Raw genomic sequence first — 21048 nt, forward strand, 5'->3', positions numbered from 1 at the left:
AACGACTACGAGTAAAGTTATACATTGACAATAATAATATACATAGTAAAGTGTAAATAGTGCATTTAAAGTAACCTGTTTGACATGTAAGTGCATGAGCAAATGTGAATATAATTACAGCTGTAGGTGTAAGTTATGACTGTAAAGAGGATTTAATGTTGTGTAATGTAATTAGTATTATAATATAATTATACACATAATAAGAATAGATCAAAGCAACAACAAAATTCGATTCCAGACAGACTACGTTAAAGAATAAAAACAGACTACACAGATTTTTGAAGTGAGGTAGGTGTTGCCGGTACAGTGCTTTGAATTTGGGTTTGGATGTCTCGTTGCGTATAGGTGGTGGAATATTATTCCAGCACTTTGAGGCCGAGTATTTGAAACTACCTCGAAACTACCTCGAAACTATACGAATATACATTTCTCAAATGGCTTTTTCTTTGTAAAAAAATAAAGTCTGAAACCACACCAGTGTCGCTGCGGCTCGACCCGCGCAATATTTTGATTTCGAGTTAACACGGCAGCAGCGAAAAACATGAGATTTATCGCTACATCTTACCGCGTCGACACTCTACGCCGTAGACTTGTAGCAAATGTTTACTACGGAGCTCAGTGCTACGAATGTTCTCAAAGTTACCTCGAGTGTAAAATGACGTTCTTTAGCTATTATTAAACTTTGATTTTTGTATGTCATGTTACATTACAGTATGACGTTTGTGGTGTGGTTGATTTGATGTAGGTAATTGTCCACGTTTCTAAGTAGTAAATAACTTTTTTGTAATATTTAACCCCTAAAATTACAGTGATCTAATTGAAAAAAAAAAAAATAAAACAAATATATCGATTTCATGAAAATACAATTTTGACATATTAGACAGCAACCAAGTGGCATAGTTTTAAAAAATCGTTGTTGTTAGTTTATCAAACATTAATTTTCGATTCCGGCACTTTATACATGTGTACTAATCTCTCTCTCATCTGAGCGTTGTCCCGGTTGCGTCGTCAGCAGTGTTGCTGCGGAGCCCGGGGTCCGCTTTCCTGCTTTTTCTCCTCCACTTTGCACGGTTTTTGGCATCCTTAGTGGTGAGACCATTGGCACGCATATCACCCTTGGCGACGTCAAGCCAGCACTTCTTGGGTCTGCCCCTTCTACACACACATCCAGCGCAGCATCTTCATTTCCGTGACACGCAGCTCCTGCTTATGGCGTTCAAGTACGGGCCACGTTTCACTGCCATATAAAAGGACAGGCCTAATGATGGATTTATAGACCTGTCCTTTCAGCTTAACCGGCATCTTGGGGTCACAAATGACACCAGTCACCTCACGCCACTTTGCCCAAGCGGCTGCGATTCGGGCTCTGACGTCGCAGTCGATGTGTCCGGACGCGCTAAGTACAGATCCCAAGTATTTAAACTGGCCCGTAGGCTCGACCGCGTCTTCGCCTATACATATGTACCAATGTATTGTGTCATGTACTGTGTTCCGGTTTATGTCTCGGGGTGACTGGTGCATTGGCAGGGCCCCTCAGATCTTTGGGATTTAAAGCTCTTGAATGGCACTACAATTGTCATGGACAGTCGTGTTGCTTACCATCAGGCGCACAAATTGTTCGTTCCGTCACTTATTATTATAAAAAAAAAATTACGCACGTTGGCAAAAATGACTCATTTACATTACAACATAGATTATGAAATTATGAATCGATTTATGTACAATTTTCTTCAAGTGGTGTAGGGTGCATATACTTAAAGACGAAACGAAAGGACATTTTTTGTTTTCTTTTTATTATACTGAATGTAATATTGCAAATAACACATGTGTGCGGTTTTTTATGTACCAATTTGCAAGTTACACGCCACATTACAGAAAGACGCTCCACTAAGGGCTGCTCGTTTCAATAAAACTTAAGTGCTATGGAATACACTTTTAATCATAATTGTGTGAAATCTAGGCTCATGTTGTCTTTTCATACATCTTTATCTAACACATACTCTTCAACTTTTGTAATATGATTTTTCAATTAAAATACCTTTAATGTAAGTTTTAAACTTAGGAAATGATAATCGTGGTAATTGAAAAAACGTATACAGTTCCCCATAAAACAATCGTTTACCAGAGGCGGCATATACACATGACTTCAATTTTGTGAATTTGTGAATGATTAGTAGGAACATTGACTTACAATTATATGGACGTCGGGTCCGCGCTAAAAAGTGTCCGAACTTATAGGGCGTTAAAATCGTATACAGAGCGTCATTCACGCTTTAGTCTTCGTTTGTTCGACTGACAGCGAAGCAAGCAAAATTAGACAGTACTGCGATGACATTACAATTTAAATTCAACGTTTTAGCTTTTTCATATTCCTTTACATATCACTACGTTTAAATAGGTTCACTTGGGACATTTTTTTCGTGGTTTTTGTATTAGACCCGTCGTCCATTTATTTGTAAGTCAATGAGTAGGAATAATTAATTTCTAGTTATATTTAATGAGAGGACAAAAGGAAAAAAAGAAAGCAAGTCGTGTACAGTGAACAAATGCAAAAGAACGTCAAAGTGAGCAGCTGCAGAGAGATCAAGAAGCTGGCTAAGAACCGTAAAGATTGGAGGAGGCTACACCGACTAGAGCATGGCTCTTTAAGTTAACTAATAAGTAGTAAATAGAACTAATAAATAACTAAATATTAGACAACATCACAGACGTTGCTCTGATCCCAAAGAAAGTAGCTAAAGCACTTGTGTTATGGAAAATCAGAAACAAACGGTGGTACCACCAAGATGGGGATCGAACCCGGGACCTCAGAGATGGCGACACCATGATAACTGGTGTACAAGCCACTCGACCCTGGAGATCGTCACGATAAAAGGAAATCATCATGATGAAACCTGTACGTTGAAGACGGTTCACAATGGCTTAGAAATCTAGTGAAGTCTCGTTAGTAGCGACACCTAGCGAGATGTGCTACTCAACACTATGGCGCAATACACTAGGTTCTATTAACTGGTACACAGTAAACTCGCTAGATGACGCTACAAATATCAACTTTTAATGTATATTACGATTGCCTAGAGGGCGCCAATGATAATCTTAATATGCTCCGGAAATGAAAACGTATACAGTTCCCCATAAAAGAATCGTTTGCTTTATTTAAAGGAAGTAGTGGTACCATGAGTTTGTATTTAGATCTAAGGTTAATATTATTAAGGTTAATATATCGTTGCGGCGTTCTTTAGGGGAGGTCTATGTCCAGGGGTCTTTCGGTTGAATAAAAAGCAATCTATATTAAAAGAAATAATAAATGTTAGCCGTGACGTCGGTTTGTTTGCGAAAAACAAACATTAGAATGTGTAAGAATCTTAAAAACCAAAGAACTCTATAAGTATTAAAATAATCTAAATAGTCGCATAATACAATACAACAGAATACCTCCGCTCGTATCGGCGTCATAGTACCTTACTTATTTATTCGAATTAAGATTTCTCAAAGGCGAAATACCAATAAATCCTTTGCTAAACTGTTGTTCCACTAACAAGATATCCAGAGGTATTTACAATAGCATTTAAAATCTTCGTTAAATATTAGCAGGAGCCCTCACACAAGAAAATAATGCAAGACGATGTTATTTCAAACTTGTTGACCAGTCATAAATCACTTCTTTAGATAAACATTTTTTTGTATGTTCATTGAGTTATTGGATGAATAATAATAGTTTATACAGTTTCCGGTTATACGTAATTATACATGTGCAGATGAAAACATAACTAAAAACATAATTTTTTTATCAAAGCAGTTAAAGGCTGCGTTGTACTACGTGTAATTTCGAACTACGTGCCACATGGTGCGTTGAAACGGCGCGCGTCGACGGAACACGTGCGACAAGGGGCCAGGAGACGAAGTGGGGAGGGGAACTGCGGTACGTAAGTAAGCGGGGCGTATCCCAATATGTCGTAACGTTTTATTTATCGTTAGACGATTGTCGTGTCTAGCCTGTTCCCATAACACGACTTTTTTGACGATTCCCACTACATCGTGACGACAATTTATCGGTTCACGGCAGCCGCTTTACGCCGCCTTTTGCACGACAGAATCGTTTGAACCTGTGTTAATCTGTGATCACATTTTTATTGCGACGTTTTATTTGTCGTCGGACGACTGTCGTTCTAGCTTTTCCCATTGTCACGACAGTCTGTCATCGTAGCGTGAAAAAAGTCGTGAACAACAACAACTTCATTTAAATATACAAGCCACGACACTATAAACTGTACGACTATCTGTCGTCACGGTATAATGAGAACGCGCCCTTGCGACAAAGTATTACTCGCGTGGCACTCGGTATGTTGAAATCACAGCGTTGCGATGGCTAATTTTAAGTCAGAACCAACAATAACATATACTCAAAAGGCATATACATATATACATGCATATGAACGATATACCTAAAAGCATATGAAACAATGACATTATAATAATGACATCACACCGCAAAATGACATATTGTGAGTACATGGACTCAGAAGGAGCAATATAGCTACAGAGTTCGTCCAGGGAAGTACTGTCACCTTACCGCGACTACTTGCGTCTAGTCAACTTATGCCTTTTAAAGCTCTGAGTGGCACTGCAACTGTTATGGAAAGGCGTGTCGCTTACCACCAGGCGCACGACTTGTTCGCACTGGGTATTATAAAAAAAATAGACCCGTAATCATAACATATCCGTATAATGACATATACTCCTAATGATACAACCGCTTCAAGAGTACTGGGTACAAACTTTTACAATGTTTTTATTTTACAATACACAAATCATATTCTTTATTGGAATCAAAACAGTTACAATTTTTAATAAAGTTTTCGTGGGGAATATCCAACAAATAATTCAATCTCAAATTAATTCATGTTCGAAAATTTTTCCGATAAGGTTATGGAATGTTGATAACATTTTCAGAGCAAATTAAATTTAGATAACATTTTGTGTATACGCATTAATATTATTGAATTTACTCACGTAATCCTATACTTACAGTTAATTAACAGAAACATTAGAACCATAAATTCTATACGTGTCTACTCTGGTAGTCTTCACGTGAATTGCGCTCGGTTTATAAATTAGCTATTGACCTGAATACAATAATAGAAAGCTGAAAGGTTAAATTTAAGGCCTTTCAAATAATTAGGCTACGCTGTTGGTTTTGGACGAAAATGCATTTCGATTTAATAGACGTGAGTGCATTCAATAGACCCGTGTGCAGTATTGTGACTTATATGGGTTAAGAAAGATAGATAGACTTAAAAACACAAAATAGACACGCAAAATAGGCGCTTTGTCGTCGAGTTGCGGATACCAGCCCGTTGCACCAAGTACCAAGTAGATAGACTTTGAAGAAAGTAAATGAGAAGTTAAATTTTTAAATATCCTGTTAGTATAAGATATTAGAGTAAAACTTTTCATCATCATCAGCGTACAGCGTACACTGCTGAACAAAAGCATGAGCATGCCAGCTCTCCAAAAATATCAATATTTTTTTTATGAATAATATTGACGGACCTAACATTAATGCGAGGAATAAAAATAAACTAGCTGTTCTTGACAGGGCAATTGAAGGGGCAATGTATACACTTCTATAATAAGATTCCGATTGATATTCAAAAATTGCCATTTACGAGGTTTAAAAATATAGTGAACCAAAATATTTATACCTACTAAAGGTTATTATGCAGCTTCTGTGTACTTGGATGACAAAAAGATAGTGACCCGTTTAGCTCATGTAGGACTAAGATGTTCGAAATAAATATCGGTCGACAACTGAGATACCGTATGGTTCTGAATCGACCCCCTGTTCCGCCACTGCCACTTAAGCGAAGGCCAAAGGTCTTCTTGTGACAGAGTTCGTCCAAGGAAGTACTGCCACCTTATCTATCTTAGCAACCAAGCAGTAACGTCAGCATTACTATGTTCCGGTTTTGAAGGGTAAGGGTGTTGGTGAAATCATAGGCACATGGGACTTGTCAACTTATGTCTCAGGGTGACGGGCGCAGTGGTTGTGCCCCACAGATCTTTGCAATTTAGAGCTCTGAGTGGCACTGTAAATGTTATGGACAGGCGTGTAGCACGACTTGTTAGTCTTGTCACTTGATGTTATAAAAAAAAGCTAGACTAGTGGCGATTAGATAGAAAGATGCATCATTTCACACTTATTGAAACGAACCTTGATATAAGTTAAGTTAGTACACTTTTCCGGGTCGATATTGTCGTCGTTTCTTATTTCCATAACACGAGTGCTTTAGTTATTTTTTTTTATTTTTTATTTATTTCTATAAACTTTAAAAATATTACATACAATGGTTTCTTTACACCCCTAAACCTATATTGGTTTGTCTGGGTGCTGCACAATCCTCTTATTAATAATACAAAATAACTTATTTTAAGCACGAGTATAAAATTTACACAACACTGATATTATGTATGTTATCGTCTCCTATCATTTTTTTTTTGTCGGTAGCAAAAGAAAACAAAACAACTAATATCGCCATTCGCAACACAAAAACCCGTTCCTGGACTCGCTTGATATTGACCAAGCCCGTACTCATACAGCGTGCTCCAACTTACCATACAAATTAACTATCTAAATGACTAAATTTTTTTTTTAAATGATTTTTAATTAAATGTTTTAGATTTACCTGTGTTATGCTTTTTTTTAATTCAAAAGGTAAAGTGTTGATTAATCTAGGTACAATAAATTTAGTTAGGTACTTACTTTGGGATCAGAGCAATGTGGATGATGTCGTCTAATATTTATTAACATTTATTATTTTTTAAACCACGCACTAGTGAAACCTCGTGTCGCTGGTGCCATGGACACATATAGACAACCACAAATTACACCCAACGAGAGAAATAAATGAACCCGGGACCTCTGCGTGACAGTCCAGCATGGTAACCGTTCAGCCACATAGGCAGTTAATTGGCGTTTATTCACTCACTTCATCTCTGTAAGTACCCCTCCCCGCTAACCCCGCTTCACAGTGCATTATACACCCCGATAAATAATACGAACTATAACCCATAATTTAATTATAGAATCCCGGCGTCGTCGGTTCACTGATTCTGCTTTCAGGGTTCATTAGTTTTCAACACTGTCACTCTTCTAGTGTCTTTATATACTAGTATTTTTGTATTTGTGTCTATGTACCTAAAATAGCTCAGGTCATCAGTTTTTGTTGTGTTTTTTATTTGGGGGAATAAAAAATTTGAATTTTTTGCCTGTTTTTCTATGTATCACGATTTAGTTATGTTCAAGTAGGTGTTTACATTTCATTAAATCACCCTGAGACATAAGTTCAGTTACATCGAAACATAGTAATGCTTACATTACTGTTTGGCGACAGAAGTAGTTAAGGTCATCGAGTATATAACCAGAAATAGAGACGTGACATTTTGTCTCTATTTCTGGTTATAAACTCGATTTATAATTTGTTTGAAAAGTATTCTGCGAAATCATTACTGTGACAACTGCGCTCCGATTGGCCAGTTCGAATTCAAAACAATTGACGGGTATCATCAACTGTTTTACTTCAAATCTACCAGTTTAACTTGAGCTTTGCTATAATGGCAGAAAATTGCAAAATTACATATTTAATTACCGATGAATTATTATTCCGTTTGTTTTGTAATGACATGTTTTGCTGTTTTACCCACATTACCGCGTGGAACAGCCCCCATTGTTAGAGATATTAATTATCTTTATTACAATAAATACAGAATATTTTTGGAATATACGGAGACGTAAACACAGGTCAGTTGTTGGCGCTGTACTATTTCAGGTTTCTGATTTGTGATTTCAGCGCAAACGAAAGTTCATATTGAAAAGTGATATAAGGCAAGGTCTATATGCCTAATGAGTTGCCAGGGATTGATGACCCTTATTTCGTCTTTATTAACGAAGTTGTTGAAGTTCGACACAGTCAATGGTCAACCAAGACTATTAGAAGAACGGTAGTTTCTTTTTCTGTCAGACCATATTGGCCAATTGGCTTCTTTTAATAGTAAAATGAGCAAGAACGTAGACCAATTTCTCTGCAGACAGATTACCAAAGAACGAATCATTAGGTTTCAAAATATTATCGGCATTAGTTAAAATTACTTGCCCCATATACCGGAGGTTCAAAATACTTTGTATAGCACGATATTAGGTTTAATTAAAAATGAATTAGATAATGTATTTAAATCGAAAACATTAACTTTCCATATAGAGACTAAATTCAACGACTGGGCAACAGTAGGTATTCATAAGAGTAGGTCTCGTTTGTAAGAGCTATATGTTATGAAAACTTATAACACTAATTTCAATTTCATAGAATATGTTACAAATTATTCCAAAATGTTTAAAAAAGTATGTGTAGCTGCTAAGGTTAAGTTTCACAGCGACAAAATTAGACAATCGATAAATAAATCTAAAGCTACTTGGAGCATAATAAATAAAGAGTTAGACAGGGTTAAACAACATGATAGGGATATAGTTTTAGAATTAGACGGCAATCTTATAAAATCTAAGACAAGGTAGTCCAAGCTTTTGAATCGTTCATTTCGGAAATTGCAGTGAACACTACAGAATCATTAAATTCCTTCCCTTCTCTTGATATTCATCTCCTAAAGGAAAATGTTAACGTTTGTGGTAGTTTATTTAATTTCCGTCGTGTTAATCCACAAGACATCGTAAAAGCTTTTAAATCAATACATGTTAAAAAAACTGAAGATCTCTGGGGCATATCAACTAAAGATATGGACTCGGTTATTGATCTGATTTCCCCACATTTAGCTGTAGCTTTCAATAGGTGCGTTGACGAAGGTGTATTTCCCGATTTAATGAAATACAGCAAGGTTATTCCCCTATTCAAAAGTGGTGGGAAAGTTTATTGTAGCAACTATAGGCCCATTTCAATTTTACCAGCTTTAAGCAAAATATTCGAAAAGGTTATGTTGACTCAATTACTGTCCTATTTCGGTTGCAATCATATTTTTCATAGTGAACAATACGGGTTTACTAGTGGTAAATCGACTAGCGATGCGGGGGTGGCGTTACTAAAACACATCCTTGATGCTTGGGAAAGGTCCCAGAACGCTATTGGTATTTTCTGTGACCTCTCAAAGGGATTTGATTGCGTTGATCATATTACTCTTGTTAGGAAGCTGGAACATTACGGTGTAAATGGCAAGGCGTTGGAACTTGTCTTGTCATATCTCAACGGTAGAATTCAGAAAGTAGACATAAATGGAGTGACTTCTTTGGGTTCTCCGGTAAAAATGGGTGTTCTGCAGGGCTCAATACTTGGACCTTTCTTATTTCTGATTTATATTAATGATCTCCCATTCCTTGTTAATACCCATTGCGAAATAGTATTGTTTGCTGATGACACATTCTTGATTTTTAAAACAGACAGATATGACATTAACTATGACCATATTAATGATACCCTCTCTAAGGTAGTTTATTGATTTAATGCTAACAATTTATTGCTTAATGCTAAGAAGACAAAATGTGTTCAATTTGAATTACCTAACGTAAAGTCGACTAGTCCAAGCATAGAAATAAATGGAGAAAATTTAGACCCTGTTAATAAAGCAGTCTTCTTGGGAGTGACCTTAGATAGTAAACTTCAATGGTTTCCACATAAATCTTCCCTGGCAAGCAGATTAAGCTCCGTTGCATACGCCGTCCACACAATACGTGAGCTTACCGATGTTAGTACTGCTAGACTAGTTTACTTTAGTGACTTCCATAGTATAATCTCCTACGGGATTCTCATGTGGGGTAAAGCGGCAGATATTCAAACTATGTATTGCAAAAACGAGCGATTCGTTCTTTGTACCGACTAGGCTCTCGGGTTTCATTCAGAGAAACGTTTAAGGAGACTGATATCATGACTGTGGCATCACAGTACATTTACTCAAATATTTTATATGCCCGTAAAAATATACATAATTTCAATAAGAAAGAAGATATCCATAATATTAACTTTAGAGCTAAGTCCAAACTCATGGTACCACGATTTCGTTTAACCAAGGTAAACAACTCTTTTATGGGGAACTGTATACGTTTTTACAATAAGATTCCGGAGCATATATTAAGATTATCATTTCCTAAGTTTAAAAACTACATTAAAAATATTTTGATCGAAAAGTCATATTACAAAATTGAAGACTATGTGTTAGATAAAGATGTATGGAAAGACGACATGGCTCCAGAATCCACACAAATTTGATTCAAAGTGTATTCCATAGCATTTCAGTTTATTTGAAAAGAACAATCCATAGAGTTTCTTGCTTGTTCTAGATCAGCGAAGTGAACGAGCAGTACCTTAAATGTGACGTTTTCAAGTGTACATTTATTTTACCTATGGAATAAGTGATCTGTGACTTTGATCTTTGACTTTGACTTTGTTGGTGGAAGTACTTCCTTGGACAAAATCTTCTGGCGGATCCAAAAAGTACCTGTTCTCAATGATCAGGTTTTTCGCAGTAATTTTCATCGATCAATATATCATTGTAACACGCCCACTGCTAATCATAATTAAAGGTCATGATTTCAATCTGGTTTAATTTTCTTTTTACTGAGTAAAATATGTAATTATTTTTTAGGTATAAATGTCTACTGCTTGTGCTAAAGTGCTGTGTAACTAACCGACTTTAAAAAAGGAGGTCCTCAATTTGACTTTTTTATGATGTTATGCGATTACTCTATGCATTTTTGAACTGATTTGTATGATTCTTATTTTGTTAACTGTTAAGAGGGAGCAGAGGAAAAATTCCTAATCTTCGATTTGATTTTAGAGGGGTATATCCACTTTAAAGTTAAAAATAAAATATTGTATGAGTAACTACACGATATATTCAAGCATAGACACGAATCAGAAACATAAAACAATAAAGTTTCCTCGATAGATAAAAATCACGAAATGACCTCTAATTTTCACATTTTTTCGATTCATCCTCGAAATGCTACACAGGTTATTAGGACAAAAATTAGATAATTAATTATATTTATGCATGATCGAGAACTGTCACTACGGATTTTTTTTTAATCCCTTTAGTTTTAGAGTTATTCCGCTAAAACAAATTTGGTACTTTTAATGCGCAAAATTCAACATCTCTTGTCGCATGTCACGCGAACTTCAGGCATATATTTGTTTCACAAATTTGGGTGGAGCCAACGTCAAAACTTTTTTGGCATGCCCCCTCTTAAGGACAGGCGTGTAGCTTACCATCAGGCGCATGATCGTGTTCATCCCGTCACTTGATATTATATAAAAAATATATATTTTGAAGAAAACATTCCACCTCTAACGATGGCAAACTAGAGGATGATTTCGGTTTCGTGGATTTTCCGGTAACCGATTGTAATAAAACTTGGCAAATAAATAGATGTAATTCTACGAACTTTTGTGGTCGATTCTTTTTTCTTTTTCTTTTGTTTTCCTATCTATTAAGTCTGAGTAATTAATTTCTTTTATGTATTAATGTCCACTGCCTGCACTAAAGTGTTGTTTAACTGGATTGCAGGTTTTTATTCCTGCATATTCTGATCTATAAACTATTGCTGCACTTTACCCAATCAATAAGAATAAAATTTAAAAATAAGTTAACGATAGAAGAGATAGGGAGTATTCCGAACGTTATAGTCGACAGAAGGTAGAACAGTGTCGGCGGAAATCAAATTTATTGTAAAAAGTTCGTGTGCATACACCGTGGTTACTTCAGTATGGTGAACGAAGAAAAAGCATCTAGTACAGCATGAAAAACAAACAAAAAGCGACTTTCATTCCAGTTTCAGACGACTTTTAAAATTGCAATCGACTACGTTTCATACGAGTTTGGCGAAAAATTGCTCTGGAAAAGTTTTTAACTGAAAAGATTCCAGAAGTACAATCTCGGCTTGAGCTTGAACAGTGTTGTTTTAATGTACCAAGTTGAGTGTAACTTTCTGTAACCATCGTGTGAGGTTTTCATAGTAGACACAGAAATGAGACTCTAGTGGTTATTATAAATTATATTATAAGATCTTTTCACTATAAATCCAAACAAAATAAAATTCCAAAAAAAGGAGGTATTTGTATTTTTTTTGTATGTTTCGCCATAACTCATTTGGGAACCGATTTTGATGATTTTTTTTTTGTTGGAAAAAGGGTGCCTCAGTAGCGGTCGCATTTAAATTTAAAGAAAATATTCCACCTCTAAGGGTGGCAAACTAGGGGATGAATCCGGTTTCGCGCACTTTCCGGCAACCGATTTGAATAAAACTTGGCAGATATATGTAATTCCACGAAATCCTAGCGTACCGTGCTAGACGCTATACGAACTACGCCACGGAACGAACCAGCCGACCTCACGAATTCTACTATATGCTTGCGTCGTATCTTTCTATTTGGTTTTATCAACGACTTTTTATCCGTAACGCCATCTATGAGAAATCTATAATGTTTCGTCACCCAGTTAGATACCTTTACAGCTACCAGTCCCGGCTAGAGATGTCTGCCACGGTATGCTAGAAGACGTCGGTTCGAATCGGCTGCAATATCACAGTGGAATATTTGGTGTAACAGAGCATAATAACCTTTTTTTATCATATATTAAATGACGGGACGTACAAGAGTGCACCTTTGGGACACGGCTATCCATAACAGTTGCAGCACCACTCAGAGCTTTAAATTGCGAAGTCCTGAGGGGCACTGCCACTGCCTATTCACTCCGAGCCATAAGTTCACAAGTCCCATTGTGCCTGTAATTTCACCAGCAACCTTACCCTTATGAATAACGTACTTGGTATTCTCTGGACAGCGGCTGCGAGGTGCTTTCATACTGTGTATAGGTCGGCCATGGCACCTTTAGGCATTCCTATTCGCTTTCGAATCTCCTTTACGCACGAGCGGAAACATATAAATACAACTAAAACGTATTAAATGACATCTGAATCTATTTAAAACGCGCCTATCAAGTTTCTGAGGCGCGGTGCCTCCTGCGATCGTAGGGTCTTTTAAGCTCTTACAAAATACCATATGCCTGTCTTTTTCAATTTAAAGAAAAATTGTCGATATGCCGTCCTGTTTTAACACGTACCCAATAAATGCATTGTAAATTGAGAATTGCATACTTACGATAGAGTTCATAAATTAACAACGTACAGAGACGCAAGCGAGACAGGTAAGTTATAGACATTTGTGTCTCGCTCGGAGTCTGTATTGAAACCTAAAAGGGTGACCATGAGAAACTAAATTTAAATACAGGATTTATAATGTTTATTCTGAAATTTGCACTTTTCATAATTTATAGTTTATTGATTTGCGTATAAAAACAATACACGATAAATAATTAAAAATTTAGCTTAATAAGGTAATTTTCAGGCTAGTTTTCTGTACCTAATTTTGGTGGCAATTTTTATTATTTGAGTATTCAAGTATATTATCGTAAAAATTTAAATAATATTTCAAGACACTACACTTAAATATTAACTAATACTTCATGATAATATTCTAGAATATTTAAATAACAAAAATTGCCACCGAAATTAGGTACAGAAAATTAACATGAAAATTACCCAAAACTACATATAAGGAACATCGAGAATTAAAAAATATAGAAAATTACAAAAAAATATTTACATTACAAATACAAATATTTACTGTTTTGTTGTTTTTTGCCTTATTCGAGAATTCTCTAAAACCTTCTGCACCGGTAAATATTAAAGCTACGAATAAAGCTTATTGTCCTAACTTTTACTTTGAAATATACAAATACTCTAATGTTCTTCTTTTAATTTACAACTTTATTTCCTTGATTTTAAGTAGTTTACTTTGAATACTTGTTTACAAAACCTAAACTTTGTCGTTTGTACGTCAAGGGCGTAGTCGTTATGAAAACTTAACTGTTTTTACATACACTTATTATCTGGTCAGAAGGGGACACAAATATCAGTAACAATTTCGAAAAAATAGTTTCCTAAATGTGTCCCACCTGGAATCGATCCCATAGTGCTAACTGCTGGAGATCGTTATTATAAAATACAAATACCAAATCAAACTCTTCTTGTAAGGGTGGTTACTACCCATTAATAGACTTTACAATAGGTAGAAATATACCAATTACATGTGTACCATTTTTTTCCACTGATGTCTGTAAAAATGGCGACTATAGCTTCCAGACCCTTAACAAATCGATAATGGGAGGTTAGTAATAAACATTTTCACCCTATGTTCCTAAGGGGACGTAGCTCAGCGGTAGAGCGTTCGCTTTGCACGCGAAAGGCCCCAGGTTCAAACCCTGGCGTCTCCTTGGCAAATAGACCGTCCCTGAGACGGCCTACTTGCCTTTCCTCTGTCGAACAATATTGGTACCTTCTTTTTATTACAGCAACTACCTATTCAGGCATCGTCTTGTTTCCTTGACTTCTTTTAATTAAATAAAATTTTGAAGTAAAATTTTAATAAAATTTAATTTTGTGGATTTTGAAATTTTTTTAAGCTATTCTGTTGTACTTGCAAAAGTTACCGTAAAGGCGCGTTCAAATTAGCCTCTGTTAGCCGCGCGCCCTAAGTGTCATAGGTATGTTGTCTGCACAGATGTTTGTCTATGACAAATATTACGTAAATTCATTTCAATTTATTGTGTGTGATATCTATTCAATATACTCGATATCATTAAAGTTCTTTATCGTATATCAGATAAATTATCAAAAGTCCAGTCCGTATTCAGAAGCGAGAGGACTTCAGCTTCCCAAAGTGCCACGTAGCGGTTGCATCTACAACTCTTGAAAGTCTCGATTCGCAGAAGTGTCAGTTTTACCCGCTGCCTGCGCTGCGATCGTTTTCGTGTTATTTTGTTAAAGTTATATTTATAATTGACAATTTAATTTCAAGTATTACTGATATTATTATCCAAAGTTTGATTGAATCATTGTTCGGCTACACTATAACATAACCTAGTAAGTGCTTTAGACATATTTTATACCATTACTAACTTTAAATATTTGTCTACACACGTATAATAAACCCTCTATGATGTGTACAAAATCCGCAAATTACGACCAGCATAAAAATAAATTGTCTTGTTAGAACAAATTTCTTATCTGTGAAAATGTTATTATTGCTTAGTAAGAATATCAAATTCGATTTTGTTATTATTATTACGATTCGACCTCAATTCTAATATCATCAATATCATAATGATATCGAATGATATGATAGTTGGGACCGACTATAGTTTGTCTATGAATTAAATAAATACTACGGTTGTGTGACATGCGTGAGAAAACTTTCAATTTGCCGCCATTTCACAACTCGTAACATGCGGTTCCTGAACACATCATAGAGAGCTTATAATATGTGTATAGATAAAGCAGTGTATGTAACTGTATATAATTAGGCATTAAAACTAGTATGATGTTTATATGAAACTCGCCTGTCTGTTCGTTTCATAAACGTACACCCGTATTTTAGTGCCTGTCATTATGTAAGAATCACATAAACTACTATTATTATGTGGGTTTGGTTGTTGCATTAGAGAAATCGGAGTGGACGTTGATTTTATTTATGTAATCAAATTAATAAAACGACTAATATTTTCAGTATAACGACTCGTCCGAAGAACAGAGTCCGATGTGCTTTTATAGCGAAAAGAAAATACAGGATGTACATATGTTACGAGAATAATTTCGTTATTCAAAGTAAGGTCTATGTAAAGGTGTTTTGAGAATTTATATATCTTATTTCGTTCGGAAATATAAAATCAAACAACGGTCGATCTGACATCCACAGCGAAGAAGAACGAACGAAATGTACTATGTCCTGAGAACAAGTAGTCTTGCACATAGATTTTTGTTCTACGGATGAGTCGATAAGTATAGTTCCACTATCCACTAATAGCCAATTCAAATACGTAGTAAGACATCTTAACTACTTGAAAACCAAGTTAGTGTCAAATACTTGATATGTTTTGAATTGGTTAAAGTGACTTATTAGATTGGTTATTTGGTCGTACTAGGTTTTTAAAATTTCGATATCGCTGATAAATTGTAGAATTTTAAGCAGGTGTCACTGTCATTAGGTGAGTATTTACTTCAGGAGTGATAATCTGTCAAAAAAAATATTTTCAAAAAGTTTCTCCCTTACTAGGTTGTGCTCTGAAGTAGCCGTGTTATACTGTTAATTTTTTAAATTTCGGCAGTTTTATCACAAAATGTAAATGTGCCTCGTTTTCAAAAAACCTAACTTCCCCAAATCGCAACAAAGAATAATTAGTTTAAATAAGGAGTATGACACCACTCATCAAAGTTCCTGTAGGGCTTCATGTGGAATAGACGCGTTTGGCTTGTGCATGCGTTTATCTCCGCGACGAACACGATAAACGGTTCAAAATTTCAGTCGCAAGTATTTACTGTTGCATAATTTTGTAAGTTATAATAAATTCCGTTTTACTTTTATTATAACTATACACTGGTTCATTAACTGCTCACCTAGGTGTCAATAATCGCTCTTTTATATATAGTTTAGTTATATAATAAAAGGGCATCTATCCATATCGAATAGGATAGACGCCTCGATTTTTCGTGGTAGCACCTATACCAAATCTATACAAAAAAACGAAGTGAGGTATGTAAGAATATTAAAGATGTGATATGTGTATACCGTGTATGTATTATTATTATTTTCGTATTTATTTTAAACTATATTATTGTTATTATTATCCTTCCTAGGTTGTGTGGGCGTCTATCCACATAGGTTTAATCAAAAAAATAGGTTTGCAAAAAGTCAATTTCTTCAAAATCAGTAAATGTTAGATCAATCAAATCAAGTATTAATGTAATGTAAAAGATTAAACTAGTTATACCCATAGTAATTATTCATGGTAATCTAATAGTTTTTAAATTAGGAAGCCCTTTCAGAAAGTGGGGCATCTATCCCGGTTTTACCATAATATTCATTTATTATGGATGCACTCAATCATGGTAGTAAAAATATTATGATAAATATTGCATTGCAATAGAAATCGGGGCTCTCCTCATCCGGAGCCGACAGTGCATACAGTTGGATAGGGGATGAATCGGGTTTCGCGCCCTTTACGATAACCGATTGCAATAAAACTTGGTAAATAGATGTACTTCCACGAACTTTTGAAGTCGTTTTGTTTTATAAAAAAAAGTTATGTCATTTATAGTTAATTTATGTTTTAGTGGTATTTAACATAATTTTATTACCAAAGGTATATTTACAAGTTGAGGCGGCAAACAAAAACACCTAATCTCTATGCTCTATTTATAGTATGCTCTATTTTGTCTAAAACAATAAAACAATAAATACTTTGGAAATCGGCGAAAACACATATGTTACGGTTGGATGGTTTAGTATCTTATTTCAGCTTCATTCCGGTTAACTAATTACCATTTTATCAAATTATTAAACAAACTCGTTAATTTACATCAAAACAAATAGAAGTCACGTTATTCTGTGGGGCGTAACATGTGTAAATCCTTTTGCTGCGTCCCACTTAAGACTAACTTCGCGGTTGGCGGGTTCCGCGCGAAACTGAAGCATGCAAAATATTCTGCCTTGGACCTGATGGACGACTCCGTAACGGTTGCAGTCGAAACGGCAAGGCCCTGGAGTTCAGAAACTCGGGACTTATTCAAAGAGTTGGGTCGCCGACTCAGAGATAGTGGCGGCGATCACCGCTCTGGATCGTGGTTGGTTCCGCAGGTGTCCATTGCCGTTCACCGAGTCAATGCTGTCAGTATTGTGGGAACTTTGAGCTGGGCACGATACAGGGCGAGATTTTTTTAAAGTCAGGAATTGTCGAAAAATTGTTGCAAATCCCAGTTTTTTGTAGAATTTGTAGAAAACAAAGATCATTTTGTAATTGCTTTGTTTTTTACATTTTAATAAAGACATTTAAAATTCAAATTCATTCAAGAATTCAGTTAAGTTTCACAGTTATTGTCGTCAAAATTGATCAATTTAATTATCACAGCGTTTAAATTACAGACTGACTTATAAAAATCCCGTGCGCGCCATCTGTCGCACATGTCACAGATTTCTTAATAGTTACTACGCAACAAATACATCACTCTCATACAAAATCGAAAATACCTACTCTATAATAGCTTACTAAGTCTGTTTGATGACATCAGGCGCTCACTACGAGGAAAAAGGAACCTAAGCTCGCGCTCAGAGCGGTGACAATAAAATTTCCCGCCGTGTGCAGTCCTGCGGAACCGAACGCTGGGTTTGTACAAGGATTGTAATGTAAATGTAAAATTATTTATTGGATTTCAAACACTCTTCGTTAACCGACTTCAATAAAACTCGGCAAATAGAGATCGGCAAGATTCCACAAACTTGAGGTCGGTTTTTTTGTTATAAAAAATGCTCTAATTATTAATATCCGTTACCACGGAGTTACCATCACTGATTCCGCTTCGTATTCTTACAGCATCGAGAAAGTTGTAGAACGTTCTAGAAACTACAAGAATTTTCTAAATGCAACTATAAACGTAAATACTAACCTGTGTGTGCGAGTAAAACATAGAGAAGTTCGACACGATGACAGGTACCGGCAGCGCAATGGTGAGCACGCCGGCCAGCGCGCATAGAGCGCCAACGAACATGCCGAGGTATGTCTTCGGAGCCATATCTCCGTATCCCACTGTCGTCATTGTCACTATGGCCCACCACAGGCCTAGGGGGATGGATTTGAATTGATTATCTGGGTTGTCCTGAAACAAAATGTTTAATGATGGAAGAGATCGTAACAAATTTCATTCTGTGTAAGGGAATTTGGGCATATTTAAGGCAGACTGTCTTTAATGTGTATGCAGCGTATCATACGCTTTTTTGGTCACATTACACGTAGAGATGCTGATAATTTGGAGCGTTTGATGGTGACAGGGAAAATGGAAGGAAAGAGACCTAGAGGCAGGAGTCCCGAACGATGGTCAGACCTGGGGGTGGATTCAAAACCTTACGATAACTCAATTGTCGACAGATTCGATATGATATCGTACGATTTCTTTTAATTTTTATTCGCGACACCCGAATCGAACGTCAAACTGTCGTATTCGGTTCCCAACCGAAATGACGTTACACCCGTACGATTACTGGAACTTCTCGACCGGCAAAGGCTACAAACGTTATTCGAACACAGTTATCGAATGTCCTATTGTTTACAAAGCAAGAATATTGCTTTCCTATATTTTAGGCCTTTGAAGTGTTAAAAATGTATATCAAACGATTTCATTTTTCTATATTCTATGATTCGGTTAAAATATCGAAGAGTTCTGAATCGGGATCCTGGTTCCGAACAACTGGAGCTACTTGTCAGGAGACAGATAAATGTAAGGATGACGTAGAGTTATGATGTAAGGAAGAGATTAAGAAGAAACGCTAGTAATTAAGGAGTACTATTTAAAGGGCTATGGCGATACCAATCACACAGAATTGACGTCATTTTTTCTATAAATCGATGCCTCCAATGAACACTACTGTTTTTTGGTCACTTTCATTTATTTTTGTAAAGCAGCAACATTCATTTAATAATATTGTGCTCCCTGAATTTTGTGAAATAAAAAATAAAGAAACTAAATACCGACGGGTCTAAAAATTAAGTTGGCGTAGTGTTTATTGAAGGTATCGAAATATACGATGAAAATTTAAATAATCCAAATAAAAAACACCTGGTGCCAAGCAGTGTACTCCAAAGAGTCAACCATACGTACGCGTAACAACCAAAGACCAAAGACGGTAGTTCTGCTGTATGTATTTGAGGAAGTGCAAACTGTCCTGCTTGCTTCAGATCAAGGTTACCACATTTTTGTGATGTCATCGATATTACCGAGACTGGCAAAATTTACTTGAGTAGTTTAAATACCTATGGTATTATTTCGATCATACCGTTAGATGGCGTTGACCGTTTTTTAATTGATTTCTAAATCGCGGTGTTATAATTTTCCGCTCGGCGTACTTAAATGCGTTCATATTTTTGTTACGTCAACAAGCCAACCAGATCGCGACACACACACACTCAATATCAAATTACTCTTAATAAGAGTTCCCCAATTTAGCGAGTATTCAGGCAGATTCTCTCTTAAACCGTCCTGAATTAAGGGCAGTGTCCACTTGGATATCCTCACTCACGCTACTTAATATAATGTAATCGTTATTTGTCACAGGACTATTATATACTAACACCATAAACAAACAACTTTTTATCTAATTTATTTGTGGCAACAAACAGTCATCTATGAAACAGTAATTATTTACAGGACATGGTATTTTGTGTAATTATTTGTAATGATGACATTTTTGTATATGTTAACAGAATTTTACAAGACGGAGTTTATCAAACAATAGTACTTACTAAATGCTATTTACATTTTGAAATGCCAGTTTTTTTTATTTACCAAGAGTGGTGTCAAAAAGATCAATATTAGAAAAATTGTTATTGTACATGTTGGTGGAACGGTAAATAAAGGAATTGCGTGTATATAATTTAGTAAGTGGTGGGGGGACGAATAGAGGACGTTTGCGAGAAGACCGCATGGGAAGACGCACACGAGCTACGAAACGCATCCTGCCCAGAAACTTAGAAGAATCAACTTGATTATTTACGTTTTTATCAAGCGAAACTAAGTCAAACATTTTACGCCTATTTTGGAGAGATAATAAGTTTTTTTTTCCATAACTTTTAACAAACCATTTATCAAAAATAAACTTTGAAGTTTTTGTTATACTTATCTGACACTTTTTAGATCTGCATTCGTTAGTAACGACGACCCCCTTCCGCGTTTTTGTATCGGACTGTTATTTTAGGGTAGCGCTTTTCTTTTGTTACCGCACAGAGTTAGCACTGTTCAGAGTGATCTATTTAAAATTTTTTTTTGCACGAAAGTACAAGTCTAGTACCACGAGGTTATTGGTATTTTACAAATGACCCTATATAGGTTAAGGGCCTTCAGCTTACCCTTGTGTCCGGTAGCATAGTAACAGACAGGCGACTAGC

At 35.9% G+C, this 21048-nt stretch overlaps 1 protein-coding gene and 1 non-coding gene across 2 annotated transcripts in view; one reads left to right on the top strand and one right to left on the bottom strand.

Annotated features, from left to right (window-relative positions):
- Window positions 1-21048, bottom strand: part of LOC113232290 (potassium voltage-gated channel subfamily C member 4-like) — a 520425-nt gene that overhangs the window by 160830 nt on the left and 338547 nt on the right. The window contains exon 7 of the mRNA XM_026466961.1: window positions 18557-18766. Within this exon, the coding sequence (XP_026322746.1) occupies window positions 18557-18766 (210 nt within the window). The remainder of the gene's footprint in view (window positions 1-18556; window positions 18767-21048) is intronic.
- On the top strand, window positions 14260-14331 carry Trnaa-ugc. Its single transcript has one exon. It is a non-coding gene; the product is annotated as a tRNA-Ala (tRNA).

This window comes from Hyposmocoma kahamanoa, unplaced genomic scaffold (assembly GCF_003589595.1).
Source record: "Hyposmocoma kahamanoa isolate Upper Pololo Valley unplaced genomic scaffold, ASM358959v1 68, whole genome shotgun sequence".
Taxonomy (NCBI): Eukaryota; Metazoa; Arthropoda; class Insecta; order Lepidoptera; family Cosmopterigidae; genus Hyposmocoma; species Hyposmocoma kahamanoa.